Source organism: Cebus imitator, unplaced genomic scaffold, assembly GCF_001604975.1.
Source record: "Cebus imitator isolate Cc_AM_T3 unplaced genomic scaffold, Cebus_imitator-1.0 Scaffold283, whole genome shotgun sequence".
NCBI lineage: Eukaryota > Metazoa > Chordata > Mammalia > Primates > Cebidae > Cebus > Cebus imitator.
Genome location: NW_016107598.1, coordinates 2,440,760 through 2,456,299, shown reverse-complemented (window position 1 = coordinate 2,456,299; position 15,540 = coordinate 2,440,760). Strand labels below are relative to the sequence as shown.

General features: G+C 39.9%; 1 protein-coding gene across 1 annotated transcript; it reads left to right on the top strand.

Moving 5' to 3' along the window:
* The first annotated feature begins 1,515 nt into the window (after positions 1-1,515).
* MUC7 (mucin 7, secreted) lies at positions 1,516-13,711 on the top strand. The gene is made up of 3 exons (XM_017501647.2): positions 1,516-1,609; positions 3,320-3,388; positions 11,801-13,711. The coding sequence occupies exons 2-3, from the start codon at positions 3,335-3,337 to the stop codon at positions 12,593-12,595; spliced, it is 849 nt and encodes a 282-aa protein (XP_017357136.1). The 5' UTR covers positions 1,516-1,609; positions 3,320-3,334; the 3' UTR covers positions 12,596-13,711.
* The last annotated feature ends 1,829 nt before the right edge of the window (positions 13,712-15,540 follow it).

The window sequence follows — 15,540 nt, the reverse complement described above, 5'->3', positions numbered from 1 at the left end:
CAAGGACATAGAAATAGAAATTCCATTTGACCCAGCAATCCCATTACTGGGTATATATCCAAAGGATTACAAATCGTTCTACTATAAGGACACGTGTACACGAATGTTCATAACCCAACCCATTCTATCTTAAAATCTGTTCCTAACTTTCCACTAATGGCAATATAATAGCTGAGGGCTTTCCACTCAAAGGCACCAAGACAGACCCTTTAACTTATCTAATTTTAGTCTGACAACTTTGTAAGGTAGATGGCACACCTAACTGGCATATAGAAAAACTGAGGCTCAAAGAAGTTAGCTAACTTGTCAAAAATTACGTGGCTGCTAAATAAGTGGAGAAGCAAGGAGTCAAACCCAAAGAATGTAAGCCCTCATAGACTACATGTGCAAAAGAACAAACTGACTAGCTAGAAGTAGAATAACGCCTCAAAACTGTATTCAAGATTAACAATTTTACATAGTAGAAATATCTAATTTTGAAAATCTGTATTAAAATGGCTCTTAAGTTCTTTCTTAAGTTCTTAAGTTCTTTTTAAAAATAAACACTTATAAAATGACTGGCCTGGATAGCAAAATATCACTACCATAGGGAGAAAGGGAGAAAATTTTCTAGGATAAAAGAAACTAAAGGCATAACAAGTAAATGCAACACACAGCCCTTAATTGAGTCCTGGTAGGAACAAAATGACTAAAAATATTTTGGGCAAAACTGGGAAAATTTGAGTATTAACTCAATTTTAGATTATATGTTTGAATTATTAATATTGTTATAGGTTGGTTGATGGTGTTGTGCTACAAAAGAAAGGCTTTTTAGAGATAAATGTGAAATAGAGAGTAGCTGTTACAATTTCTGTAGTTTACCTTAAAATACTTCAGCAAAACAATTAAAATATATAGCAAAATGTTAACAATTATGAAAACTAGGGAATGAGTATAGTTGTAGATTGTACTACACTTCTTACTTTTTTACATATTTGAATATTTTTCAAGACAAAAAATCAAAAAATTTTAATTGCTTGTATTAAAAACTTCGGTGTTCATTTTTCAGCTTTAAATACTGTCCTGCACCAGTACTTGGCACCACATTACTTTTTTAAATCCTCTGTCCTTTATTAATTTGTCTTATTGACAAGGAAATATGGTGTTCCATCACATTAACTGTCAGAAGGCAATCACTCTGCTTACTTTGAGAGCCCAACAGGAAAGAGTGGATCATCTGTTCCTGTTGGGAGGACCTGGGCCATGGTTGTTCATTTCTCCATAAGTGCCATCAATCACTGTTGCACACTCATCATGCACATAAGTTTGTCATTGAGAACCTCTGATCGTCATTGTGTTCGTCAGGAAGAAATTGATATACAAAGAACTACTGTCATCCTCAGCAAACCACAACTATTCTTTTCTTTTAAAGCAAATTCCTTGACACAAGTGACCTTATCTTAAATCTAATAAATTTCCTATTTCCAAAAAGCTCAACTGGAGAGTTATAAAACTTGAAAATTCTCTTGTGCTTTCTCTTATTTTGCTTCCACTTGCCATCCTCAAAGAACTGACTAAAAGCAAGCAATTGGATTGAACACCTTAAGAAGAAAGATTCACACTGCACCAGGTATGTGAATATTTTTTTCTAAATTCCAATTCTAGATTCTAATAAACTAAATAGCTTTCAAGTAATATGCATATAGTAAGTAATAGCAATAGTTGTTCTGACACAGTTATTCTCCTCTTTTCTTTTGAACTGCCAAACTGTGTGATAACATTCAATTCATATGTTATTACAACAAAATGTGATTGGAAGGAATGTTTTTTGGTCTTGAAAATAAAAAATAATCTGACAATGTATTGGGAAACTGAAGAATAATAAATAATCATTTCTTTTTTCAATTGGGCCAGATTGTTTTCTTCTCAGTATGCTAGTACTATAATAATACCACTGAGGCTTTATTATGGATAAGGCATTATTCTCAGTATGATTTGTAATACATATTATTCCAGTCAATACTCAGGACATTCTTATAAGATTACAACTCACTCAGAGTCATGCAGTGAGTGGCAGGGTCACACAATAAGTGGGCAGAGTTTAAATCAAGTCTCTGACTCTAACACCTTTTTTATGAACCACAGTATTGTATTGTAAAGTGTGCCTAATCTGACAGCCCACCACCACATTGACATGCACACTAACTTACGTGCTCTAATATGTCATCTGTCTATATGATTTAACCTTTATTTTTTTCTAAAGCTGATAAGCTGACATGTACATATTACATATATAACCAAAATGAGAAAAATAAAAGACTGCATTCTCTCACTCTTCCCTTCTACGACCTATAGTCAAAATACAATTCTCTTTTCAAGTACTTATTTTTTAAAAAGTGTTAAGTCTGCACTATGCACTAGGCATGATGATATAACAATGAATAAAGCAAAATTCCTCTCATTTTGGGATTTAAGAAAAGGATATCAGCCAGACACAATGGCTCACACCTGTAATCCCAGCATTTTGGGAGGCCGATTTGGGTGGATTGCTTGAACCCAGGAGTTCAAGACCAGCCTGGGCAACACAGTGAAGCCCTGTGTCTACAAAAAATAAATAATAATAATAATAACAATAAGCACGAATGGTGGCATATGACTGTAGTCCCAGCTACTAGGTTGTCCAAGGTGAGAAGATTGCTTGAGTCTGGCTGGTGCAGGCTGCAGTGAGCCATGAGCATGCCCCTTCACTCCAGCCTGGACAACAGAGTGAGAACCTGTCTAAAAAAAAAGGTAAAAGAAAAGGGATCTCAAATAGCAAAATCTTCAGTAGAATTATATTAGGGGAAGAGTCCATTTGACATGGTTCTTTGTTCCAAGTGACAGCCTCATATCACAGAGACAAAGAGCATCTTCCTACAACATCAGTAATCTTTACAAAACTGTGCAGTATTAGGTCATTTATATGATGGTTTCCCAGAGAGAGAGAGAGAGACGTCTTGAATTAGAATAGAAATAAGAAGAAGATCATTTCCTTCTCTTATTGCTAAACTTCCTAAGATCCTGCCTTTCCTAGCCAATCTTTAATACCAGTTGATGCTTATTTGGCAAACTAGTTAGAAAAATTCTTGACTCTCCTCCATTGCTTCCTCTTTAAAATAATGCATTTTAGGCCTGAAGTAATTTTGCATCACCCCTATGGAATGCAAATGTATACATAATTTTCAGAAACCATTGGCCTCTTTTAGCCTGTACTTTCTAATAACAATAAGTCATTTACCAAAATGAATTCCTCTCCCATAATATCATAACTAATAGTAAGCCAAGTTTCTGCTTTTCCCAGGAGACATCAGCAAGAATGGAAACTCTGCCGCTGTTTGTGTGCATCTGTGCACTGAGTGCTTGCTTCTCGGTAAGAATCTTGAGCAAAAATCAAATATGATTTTTCTTTAAGTATCAATAGTACCTACCTGGGACTTTTAAAGCATAATAAGCAATCCCTATTTCTAAGAAGTTTGACATCTTTTATTTCCATGAAACACAAAAATATAGATAATTGGCCAGTGCAGTGGCTCACACCTGTAATCTGAGCACTATGGGAGGCCAAGGAGTGAGGATAACTTGAGCTCAGAAGTTTAAGTAAAATAATGAGACTGTGTCTCTATAAAAAAACAAAAAAATTTCAATTAGCCAGGTATGATGGTACATGCCTGTAATCCCAGCTACTCGGAGGCTGAGGTGGATCTTGAGCCTGGAAAGTCAAGGGTGTAGTAAGCTGTAATCACACTACTGTGCCCCAGCCTGGGCAACAAAATGAGACTCTGTCTTAAAAATATAGATAAATAGATAGATATAGATAGACAGATAGAGCATAAGGAAATAATTTATTCAATATCTATAGAGCACAAACTTTATAATGAGTTTGATGAGATCTGACAGAGACAAAACTCGGATTTGTAAGGCCTTTAGGTCTTGGTATGGAATATGGATTGAAATCCGTCAGGAAGTCTCAGCTTGATCAAAGCACCCCCAGGGGAGTAACATGATGGGATTCTCAGGAGAAAACAGGTAGCAGGGAACAAAAGCTGAGATGAGGAGACTTAGTCAGGAAGCTATGGCAGTGGTCCAGATAAATGATGATGGTGACTTGCACTAAATGTCAGCAGTTAAAAGATGAGAGTGGGTTTAGGATATATTGTTGTGATTGAGTCTACTACATCATCTGCCGGATTGTGTATGTTGTAAAAGAAAGAAATGAACAGGCCAAGTACATTGGCTCAGGCCTATAGTCCCAGCACTTTGGGAGGCTGAGGCGGGCAGATCACCTGAGGTCAGGAGTTCGATACCAGCCTAGCCAACATGGCAAAACCCCGTCTCTGCTAAAAATACAAAAATTAGCTAGGTGTGGTGGCTGGCACCTGTAATCCCAGCTCAGAAGGCTGAGGCAGAAGAATTACTTGAACCTGGGAGGTGGAGGTTGCAGTGAGCTGAGATCATGTCACTATACTCCAGCCTGAGCAACAGAGCAAGACTGTCCCCTCCTCCAAAAAAAAATGAACAAAAATGTTCTAGTTTGGGGCATGTTACATTTGAAATGGCTGTTAGATTTCTACATCGAGATATTAAGAAGAAAGTAGATATATATTGTCTGGAGTTCAGAAAGCAATCTAGGGGTAAAGTCTATATTTAAAACATATTTGAAGCCATGAGACCTTACAAGATCACCTACAGAGAAAATGTAGGACATTTGGATATGGATTGAGAAAATGGAGGAGTCACAAGAGTGGACAAGAAAGTATGGCTTCCAAAACCAAGAGAAGATTACAAAGTGGACCTTCTATCTTTAAGAAATTTAGGGTGTACTGGCAAAGGAAGGTTAAAATTAATAATGATACAAGGTGATACATGCTGTAATAATAAAAATACTTTTCTCTAATGCCATTTACCTGTAAGTATTTATTCAATTTTATTTTAACAAAATTTCAAATAAGGATCAAGAAGTGGAATGTACTTTTATTGAATGAGGATAGATAGCCTCAGAGTATTATGCCAGCAGAGTAGACAGGGCAGAAGAACTGAGGAAGTGGATGGAATTTACTCTTGAATATTCTCTTATTTCCCACTTACCATAAAATAGCCACCAAAAAACAATCTTAAGCTTTTTCCCTGGACCCTAATGCTCATTTTGTGACTGTAGAAGAGCGTTCAAGTTGGGCTCAGAAGATGTGGGCTTAAACTCATCTCTAATGTTTACCATCCAGATGAATCTTGAGCAATTTAGAATCTATTTACAGGGCCCCAATTTCCCTATGTGTAAAATAATAATAACACTATATGCTTCACAAGGCTGCTGAAGGGTAAATGGGAATTTATAAATTATAAAGTATAGTGTAAATGTAAAAATTATGGCTTAGGACTATTGTAATCTTAACTAACATACTAGTTGATAAAGCTTTAAGTTCTGAATACACACAGTGATAAGGGAGCATCACCTTTACACCCTGGTGCCTGTATTTAGCGGCTTGTACCCACTGAGGGTCAGCAACTGAGCATTTGTTTTTTAATTACCATGGCTTCAATGAAGCACCGAAATATGTTAATTAGGCAAGGGCCGAAGGCAAGGGCCGAGAAGATTATTAATAGCAAAACAGAAAGTGACATTTTACACCAGACATGGACAAGGAATGTCCCTCAAGGGATGACAATGATGACAGCACAACAGTAGAACAACAAATGCTGTCAGAATAGTTTTAAGACTCCACTTCAGTCCACATTTGCTGATTCAGTGGAGGCTCCTCAAGCTTTGGCCGTGGATTGACTAGTCAGCTTCCGGTTGTGTGACTAGAGCAGGGCTTGACGAGTTCTCAGGATTCAGCTCGCCGGAGCATGATTTTTATGGGGTGCCGAGGGTCTGATGTGCAGTTCATCAGTCTAGCAATGTGTTTGGGTGGGACCTCTTGGCTCTGGAATAGTGTACCCACAAAACGACTCCTGCAACCTTGAGAGCAGTTGGGGTGACAAGGATTACAGTATGGGGCCCTGTCCAGACAGGCTGGAAGGGTTCCTTCTTCCAATCTTTCACCCAGACCTGGTTCCCAGGTTGGAAGGGATATACTGGATTGGCTAGGGAGATAGGTGCTTTCTCTATTACAAACTGACTGATCTGGGACAGCACCTTTTCTAATGCCTGCAGCTGGGATGTTATGCTTGTTTCCCCCAGCTGTCTGAGGTCTCCCCTCACCTTGTTAACCAGAAGGGGAAGCCTCCTGAATAGGATTTCAAAGGGTGAGTAACTGGCGGGTCCCGACATACACCATGACTGCAACAGGGCTAGGGGAAGCACATCTACCCAGGAAGCCTGGGTTTCCTGACAGAGCTTTGCTAGTGTAACCTTCAGTGTTTGATTTATGCGCTCCACTTTCCCTGAACTCTGTGTCCTGTAGGCTGTGTGAAGTTTCCACTTAATCTTGAGCACGCTGGTGAGGGCTTGATCTTTGCCACAAATGCTGGCCCACTGTCACTGTGTATGGTGAGTGGTATCCCATATCAGGGAACAATTTCACGAAGTAGGACTTTCACTGCTTTTCAAGCCCTTTCCGTCTTGGTTGGTAGTGCCTCAGCCCAGCCCGAGTATGTACATACAAGGACCAGTAGGTATTTGTACCCTTTACTGGGCTTGACTTCAGTGAAGTCTACCTCTATGTCCTCAAAGGGGTAGCTGCTCACCCATTGCACCCCTGGGCAGGCTTCAGCCACTGTGGGGGGTTGTTTTAGCATAGGTAAGGCACTAATTGCTTACTGCAGCACATAGTGTGGGGAGAGTTGCAATATAGTAATGCCTGTTGAGTAAGGTCTCCAGAGCAGTTTTACCTAGGTAGGTGAGATCATGGCACTGAGTAACGACGGTATGAGCCAAGTTCCTAGGCACCATCTGTCGTCAGGGAGTAGCCACCATTCTCCAGAACTCTGCTTTGCCCCCTCCTGCTGTGCCTACAGGTTGGTTGGTTTGTTTGTTTGCTTGTTTGTTTGTTTTTAGAGTGCTCTGGCTTTCCCACAACCTCTCAGAGCCAAGGGATGACTGTGAACAAGTGGGTGGAGGCCTGCACAGGCCCTTTCTTCAGTGCTGCTGCCTTAGCTTCTCGGTCAGCCAGCCGGTTTCCTGTAGAGAAAAGATCAGTTCTTCTTTGGTGGCCCTTGTAATGTATGACAGCCACCTCTTTGGGCTTCCAAACTGCTTCTAGTAATTTGAGAATTTCTTCCTTATTTTTGACTTTTTTTCCTTCTACTGTTAGCAGCCCTCTTTCTTTGTATATCGCCCGATGAATGTGGACAGTTGCAAAGGCGTACTTGGAGTCAGTGTAAATTTGACTGCTTTGCCTTCCACGCAGCACAGGGCCTGAATGACGGCGTGTAATTCTGCCTGTTGTGCTGACCAGCCTCTGGGCAAGGGGGCTGCCTCGACCACTTCAGTGGTGGTGGTGACTGCATGCCCTGCATACCTCTCCCCATTATGGACATAGCTGCTTCCATCGGTGAACAGGTTTAAGTTTGCCTTTGCGAGGGGACAGTCCTTGAAAATCTAGGACTGTGGGTTTAGACTGGCTTTTCCCCATGATGTGTGTCCCCTTTTGAATGGTGACGCAAGACAGACAAAGGAGGGGTGTCCCGTGAAGGACCACTCAGATGCCCACCTGGCTGCACCCCTTGTGGGAACATAAGCGCCTCTTAGCAGTCAGCGGGTTGGTATAATCCCCCGACTCAGATCGAGCTCAGCTTAAGCTCAGCTAGATACCGCCATAAGCCATATGAGGTTCACCATGGAAACGCAGGCTGGGGCCCAGCCGAGCTCCATAGTTTGCACTGTGGAGCTACAGATTGGAGGTGCAAGAGCAGGCTGCGGAGCTCCCCACACACTCACACACTCACTCAGAGGTTATCACATTCCCACCCTAACCCGACAAACCGACCTGCTGTCTCCAAATGGAGACCCCCCTGGAAGGTGATCAGGCTCCCCTTCTGTCCGTAGATGGGCCTGGCCAGAGTCGGTCCCAGGACCTTGCCTTATCTGGAGTCCCCTTCAGTTCAGTCCGTCTCCCCAACGAGTCCGGCGAACAGCAACACCGGAGCAGCAGCAGTTCCCCTTCCAGGGAAGGAGGCCCTGTCGAAGCTTACAGGGGGGCCCTGCCTCATTCCCCAGCGGGGAACCGGCGAGCTGTCCGTCCTTTCCAACCCCAAACCGGCGGCTCCAAGGGGCCAGCGCGGTTGAGTTTCCCGGTCAGGGAACCAAATGTTGCAGAAAGTTTTACCTGACAAGAAACCCAAGCGGTACTCAGGGAAACGGAGGAACACACTTTATACGCCGGCGGGCCCAGAAGGGCTCACACCCAAAAGTCTGGACCCCATCTAAGAAAAGTACACAGTTTATAGGTGAAGGGGCAGGGGAGGTAACTCAGAACTTTAGACGACGCGGCAGTTTTCCTTAAGGGTTTTTAGCTAGTAAGCAATAAGCTGAGGTACAGAAGCAGAAAGAGGCAGTTATTAGCAGAAAAACAGGGGCAGTTTTAAAGTAGGCAAGTTGCTGACTATGTGCTAACAAAATCCTGGGCAAAATTTCCACTTCAAGCCTACTCTTTCCACGTTCCTCACGACTTCTCCCTCTTCTCTCCTCTCAAAACTACGGTTTGCAAATGGAGAATTATTCTCCAAAGAGTTACTTAGTCTGAAACTCAGTTTTCCCATCCGTATAATGAAGATAATAGCAGTACACACCTTATGATATTGCTAAGAAATTAAATAAATTTGCATTTGTAAACCACATAGAATAAGGCCTAACATAAAGTAGGTGTTACATAAAGACTTTTTTAATAAAAATAAATAACAGATGTGAACAGGCAGGCAGGGTTGTTATCTTTCATACACTCTGCCTGGTATATCTCTATTTATTATAAGCACCTCCATACTTCAATCATCTAAACTCAAAACTTTAGAGACATGCATTTTCAACTCCTTCCTCTCTCAGACTTCTCTAAATCCAACTCTAATACACAAGTTCTGTTGTAGCCACCTGTAAATGCCAATCATAATGACTAATCAATATATTAAGTAAAACAAACTGGTCATTTGATACATGTTCCAGGCCAACCCAACATTAAAATTAATGGGATTTTAATGAATTTGCCTTCATATAAAAATGTGATATGGATTATTTTGGTCACCTAAACTAAAATTGTTGAAACTATTTTACATATGAATAAACATTTTTAAATGTTAACATTTTATTCAATAAGAAATTAGTTATTGTTATCATTTGATGCATTTACTCATTCAATTAATAGTTAATGAGTATCTGCCATATGCGAGACATAGCTTTAGATATTGGGCTTACAGAGGTGAATGAAACAGGGACCTCCGTTAGGCTCATGTGATTAAGGGAATGAACCACATAACTACTTTAAAGCAAAGAGGTCGTAGAATTAGACTTTAGATCTGGAATTTAATTTAATCCAAATCATTTCATGAATAAGCTGACATCCAGGCACATTAAGTGACTTGCCCAAAGTCACTCAGCTGTTCTGCGGCAGACACAGGACAGAACCAAACCTCCACTGCTAGTCTGTTGTGGCATATTTCAGACATGTTCCTCTGAGATCTGGACATTCTTCACAACATCCGCAGAGACCATCTGGAAAGGGAGAGACTGAGATCATGGAATGTGAGGCCTCAATCCTGCTTCAATCAGAGCAGGTCTCTAATTATCTGGATTGCATATTGAATCTCCAGGGAAAGATCCGTTTGAACAATATGACCTGTTTATTTTATATGAGAAAACAACTACCCCTGTAATGGAAAGGATCTCCTCAGAGATTCCTGGAGTCAGTGTTACCGAGTCTGAAAATCTATGACCTTTTAAGAGAGATCTATGGAAAAATACCTCATGAGTATCAGAAGCCATTGTGTTATCTAATGGCTGTTCCCAGTTATTAATTAAAATTTTCTGGATAATTTAATTTTCTAAACAAACAATACTTTCTTGTATTGATGGATGTTATAAAGAACATCTAGATCTTAGAGGAACATGTTTGAAACACACTGCAACAGACCAGCAGTGGAGGTTTGAGTCTGTTCTACGTCTGCCAATGAAGAACTGAATGACTTTGGGCAAGTCACTTAATATGTCTGCATTTCAGTTTATTCATTTATGAAATTATTTGGATTAAATTCCAGATCCAAAGTCTAATTCTACGACCTCTTTGCTTTAAAATAGTTATGTGGTTCATTCCATTAATCACATGAGTCTCACAAGAGTCCCTGTTTCATTCACCTCTGTAAGCCCAATACCTAGAAGCTATTTTTGAGGCTGGATATATTAGTTGCTGAGGAAGTTATCTTAGTTATACAATTCTGCCAGTCTCTCAGAAGTTGTCATTTCATCGCGCTAAACTTTGTATACAAAGGGAGCTTATAACTTGGGACTGGAATAATTTACCCATTTGGTGATCTAAAAAGGGTTCTGTGGAAACCATTAGGAAGAAAACCTATCCTTGTTTGGGACTTTGGTATTTTCTCATTTATCTTGTTAATATTTATTTTTTCCAATTTAATATAACTGATCACTAAAAAATGTAGTATGAGATTGAATACAGGGAAGAGGGATGTAAAAGGCATGCAGTATGTTTACAGATAAGAAACTGAAACAGTGATGGTACTCTAACTCAAATAATATCATCAGTGGCTAAAGGAAATAAAAATATTCATCTTGTAAAATATAAGACCCACATGGCATAGAAGTTATTTTCAAATTTTGAAGGACTCCTGGATCTTCTGTAAATCTACCAAAACATAAAATTAGGACCAAAGAATGGAAATCTTCATGAAGAAATTTCTATTCAGTTAAGAATGGAAATCCCCAAAAACAAACCTACATTCGGTATCAAGAAGAAGTCTCTACCAGGCTGCTTTAGGAATTGCAGTAGTCAGTTCCTTATCAGAAGAGGATAGATGCATAGACTAGAAAGCCTTTTTCCGGTGTATTGAAAAAAGATCAAGTATCAGATGAACAGTTAGACTAGATCAGTGTTCTTTTCAGATGTAAACACCTTTGAGAAATCATGAAAACCACTGGTGCTCTATTCAGACAAAAATGCACAAACATGCAAATTTTCTCTAAAAATCAGGTGATTCATAAACCCCCTGAATCATGAATTCTGTAATTCTAATTTTTTAAATAATAAAATTAAAAGGTAATGACCAAAGTTGTTTCTCTGATTTATAAAGGCTAAAAACTGTTTCCTGAAATATGGAGAACACAAAGCTGGGGTGGGATATTTCGTTTGTTGGGGATTTTGTTGTTGTTTCACAGTTTCATGTTTTGATGATAGCAGATATGAGGGCTGTAATTCAGAAAGGGCTCCCGGATCTCAGTCGAATGTCTTTGACTAAAGTTTTGTGAACAGGCTGAGCAAGCAGGGAGCCTTTTTGCTGGGACCTCAGGCAGTAACTTGACCATTTTCTACCAGAGAAAGAAGAGAGGAACTGTAAGCATAAAAGTTCATGTCCAGCTAAGCATTCAAGCTGAAGTCCACAAGAATATATTCATCCCAATTATCTAGAAAGTAGACATTTGACAAAAGAAAATTCTCTAGTAGCAATTCTTTCTTGAAACTTGGTGAAATTAGGAAGCTAATCACTTGACTTAATAATGTATTCTGGTTTCTAATCCCAAAACTCCACAAATACTGTTCATCTCATGGTCAGCAGTGATCACCTAACTGATAAATAAATAGATACTTTTTTTCATTTCTTATATTTTCTTTCTTTTCTGCAGTTCAGTGAAGGTCATAAAAGGGATCACGAACTACATCACAGAAGGCATTATCACCATTATCCCGAAAATCACTCTAAATTACCACATCATCCTGGACCGCTAGCTCACCACAAGCCAGTCAACCAAAACCCCCATAAGTGTCTACACAAACGCTGTAGGCCTAAGCCTCCGCCTTCACCTATTAAACCCCCACACAAATTCCCAAATCCTCACCAGCCACCTCATTGTCCAGATAAAAATAACGGTGTGGCCAACCATACCATATTGGCTACAACGCAAATTCCACCTACGAGTTCCCCATCTGCTTCCACCAAAATTACTACCCTTCCAAATGTGACTCCTCCTCCTCAAAATGCTACCACCACATCTTCAGGAGAAAATGTTAACCCAAGCTCTTCTGTAACTACATTAACACCAGAGAATTCCTCAGCTCCAACAGAGGCCACAACTGCTCCATCCATACCTTCTGCAACTACACCAGCTCCACCACCTTCCTCAACTCCACCGGAGACTGCAACTGCCCCACCCACACCTTCTGGAACTACACCAGCTCCACCACCTTCCTCAACTCCACCGGAGACCCCAACTGCCCCAGTTACCACACCTAATTCTTCCCCAACTACTGTTACACCTGACACAACTACACCCACACACCAAACTACTACTTCAGTCACTGCTCAAACTACTACTTCTAACCAGCCAACTTCAGCTGTCACCCAAAATAAAATTTCTCGGTTTCTTTTATATCTAAAGAGTCTACTAAACCAAATGATTGATGAAGCGGTGAAGAAATAGTATATTATATGTTGTAAAGTGTTCTGTCATTTTCAAGATGTGATTTATGAGTACAGAACTACCATCTTTACTTTTAGCACCAATCCCAAGATGAAATTTTATTACTCTAATTTAAAGCACTACCACTAACCTTTCAATCTAATTATCCACCACCACAAGACCTATTAACAAGACAAACTGCCTCTATCCTACAAGCCAGGTGCAGGTTTGAGATTCAAAATCACTCTTTGGGGCCTGCAGAGATAGCCTACCGAGGGCAGAGAAATTCCTTAGATAAAGAGAGAATATTGTATGGATCATCAAACATTTACTTCTCCCTAAATGTTGGAAACTACAAGATCACTACCTTGTACCCCCATCAAAATCCCACCTGAACCATCTAATCCTATAAACATAAAGGGATAAACTTGGATCTCTCCAGATGAACAAAGACATCTAAATATGTAGATAGAAACATTTATCTATCTAAATCTATTGGTAGACCTGTCATTGTATTGTTGATTAATAACAAACCCTTTAGATAATTATATTTAATTTTAAATAAAATTTTATTTCACAAAGTGTGAGCCAAGAAAGGGGAAAGTTGATCTGAAGTGAAGATTAGAAATGAATAACAAAAGCCTGGCAGCCAAGTATGAACCAAGACTGGCACCATTTTTCTGAGTGTATATAATTGTTTAAACTGCAAGGTTGACATTTATTACATTGTATCTAAGTTAACTTAGATCTGATGTACTTGATTCTAGCCTCTGTGAACCATAAGAATACAACTTTGTATGTTCACACGGTGCTCATAATATTTCACTCTCAATTCAGTTAATTCACATAAATTCCATGTGAAATGTATTCAACAATGGAATATTTTCTAAAACATTTAATATATATTTGGATGTATTTTAAAACATACCAAACTACTGCTTTAATGCCAAGTTTGCAGAATTGTCTCTGAAAATAAAAAGCCCTGACTTTAGTTGTAAAAGAATAAAAGCTACTTGGTATATGGAGATGTTCATTTGGGATGTGGAGGCAATTTTATCTTCTGTCACTACTACTTAAAACTCTTGATGATTATGTTTAATTTTTTGCTAACTAATAAAGATTTCAAATGGCAATTTATATTCATCTTGTGTATCTGGAAGTTTCTTGCCTTTCTTAGTCTCTGAGACTAGCGAAAAGAGACCTAAATGAAGATTTACATTTTTTCAACTCTGCCACTAATCAGCCAAGTGACTCGGATAGGACACTCTATCTCTAAACATTAATTTTCTTTATTCTACAAACAAAGTGATTAATTTACTTAAATTAACTTAATCATATTATTAACATATATTTCCAATCCAAATTATGTGTGTGCCCTATGCTTCTCAAGCTGACAATTAAAGATCCCATCTCCTTCACTTTACTGTGTCCACCTAGGCTCATCTTGGTAGCTCTGTATAGATCAGCCCATGACTGATCACTGCAGGAATACTGAAACCTGACCATTTCTGCCCAAAATAGAACTCCTGCAACAGGCAGTCTTTGCTTCAGATTCAACTCTCCTATTTGGCCTGTGCAGAAGACAAATGGATCTTGGAGACTTTACAGTAGATTGTCATGAACTTAACTGAGTGGTGACTCCAACTGCAGCTGCTGAACCAGATATGGTTTCATGGCATTAAAAAATTAACATATCTCCTGGTACCTGGTATGCAGCTATTGATTTGCCCAATGCTTTATTTCTTGATACCTGTTACTAAAGACCACCAGCAGCCATTTTCTTTTGGTTGGCAAGGCTGGCAATATACGTTCCCTGTCCTACCCCAGGAGTATATCAGCTCTCCAGCCTTAAGTCATAATCTAGTTCACAGATCTTGATCACCTTTCCTTCCACAAAATATAACACTGTCATCACACTGATGACATTATGCTGGTTGGACACAGTAAGTGAGAAATAGCAGACACTCTAGATTTATGAATAACACATTTGTGTGTAAGGTGGGAAATAAGTGTGATGAAGAATCCGGGGCCTTTTATTGTAGTGAAATTTCTAGGGGTCTGGTGGTGTGGAGCCTGCTGAGTTATCCCTTCCACGGTGAAGGATAAGTTGTTGCATCCGTCCCCTTCAACAATTAAGAAAGAAGCCTATTTGGATTTTGGAGGCAACACTGTCCTCATTTGGCTGTGTTACTCTGGCCCATTTACTGAGTGACCTGAAAAGCTGCTAGTTTTGAGTGGGGTCTAGAACAGAGACGGCTCTGCAACAGGTCCGGGCTGCTGTGCAAGCTGCTTTGTTACTTGGGCCACATCATTCAGCAGATTCAGTGGTATTTGAGGTGTCAGTGGCACAGGGGGATGCTGTTTGGAGCCTTTGGCAGGCTCCTATAGGTGAATTATAGCAGAGGCTTTTAGGATTTGAGGGCAAGGCCTTGCCATCCTCCACTGGTTTTTTGAGAGACAGGCTCTGACTTGCTACTGGGCTTTAGAAGAAACTGAATATATAACCATGGGCCACCAACTACCATGTGACATAAACTGCCTATTATGAACTTGGTGTTATCCAACCTACCAAGCCATAAAGTTGGGTGTACACAGCAGCACTCCTTCATCAAATGGAAATGATGAGCCCCAGCAGGTCCTGAAGGCAAAAGTAAGTTGCCTTATGAAGTGGCCTAAGTGTCCATGGCTTCTCCTGCTACATTGCTTTCTCTCTCCCAGCCTGCACCTGTGGCCTCATGAGGAATATCCTATACTCAATTGACAGAGGACGAGAAGACTAGGGCCTTAATGAAAGATGGTTCTGTATGATATGCAGGCACCACTCAAAAGTGGATGGAAAATCAGTGACAAAGAACTTTGAGAAAGAGGTATGTGGATAGATCTCAGTGGGCAAAGGATATGAAGATATTTTTCAGCCATGTGAATGCTCAGCACAGGAGGACTTTAATAATCAAGAGGATAGAATC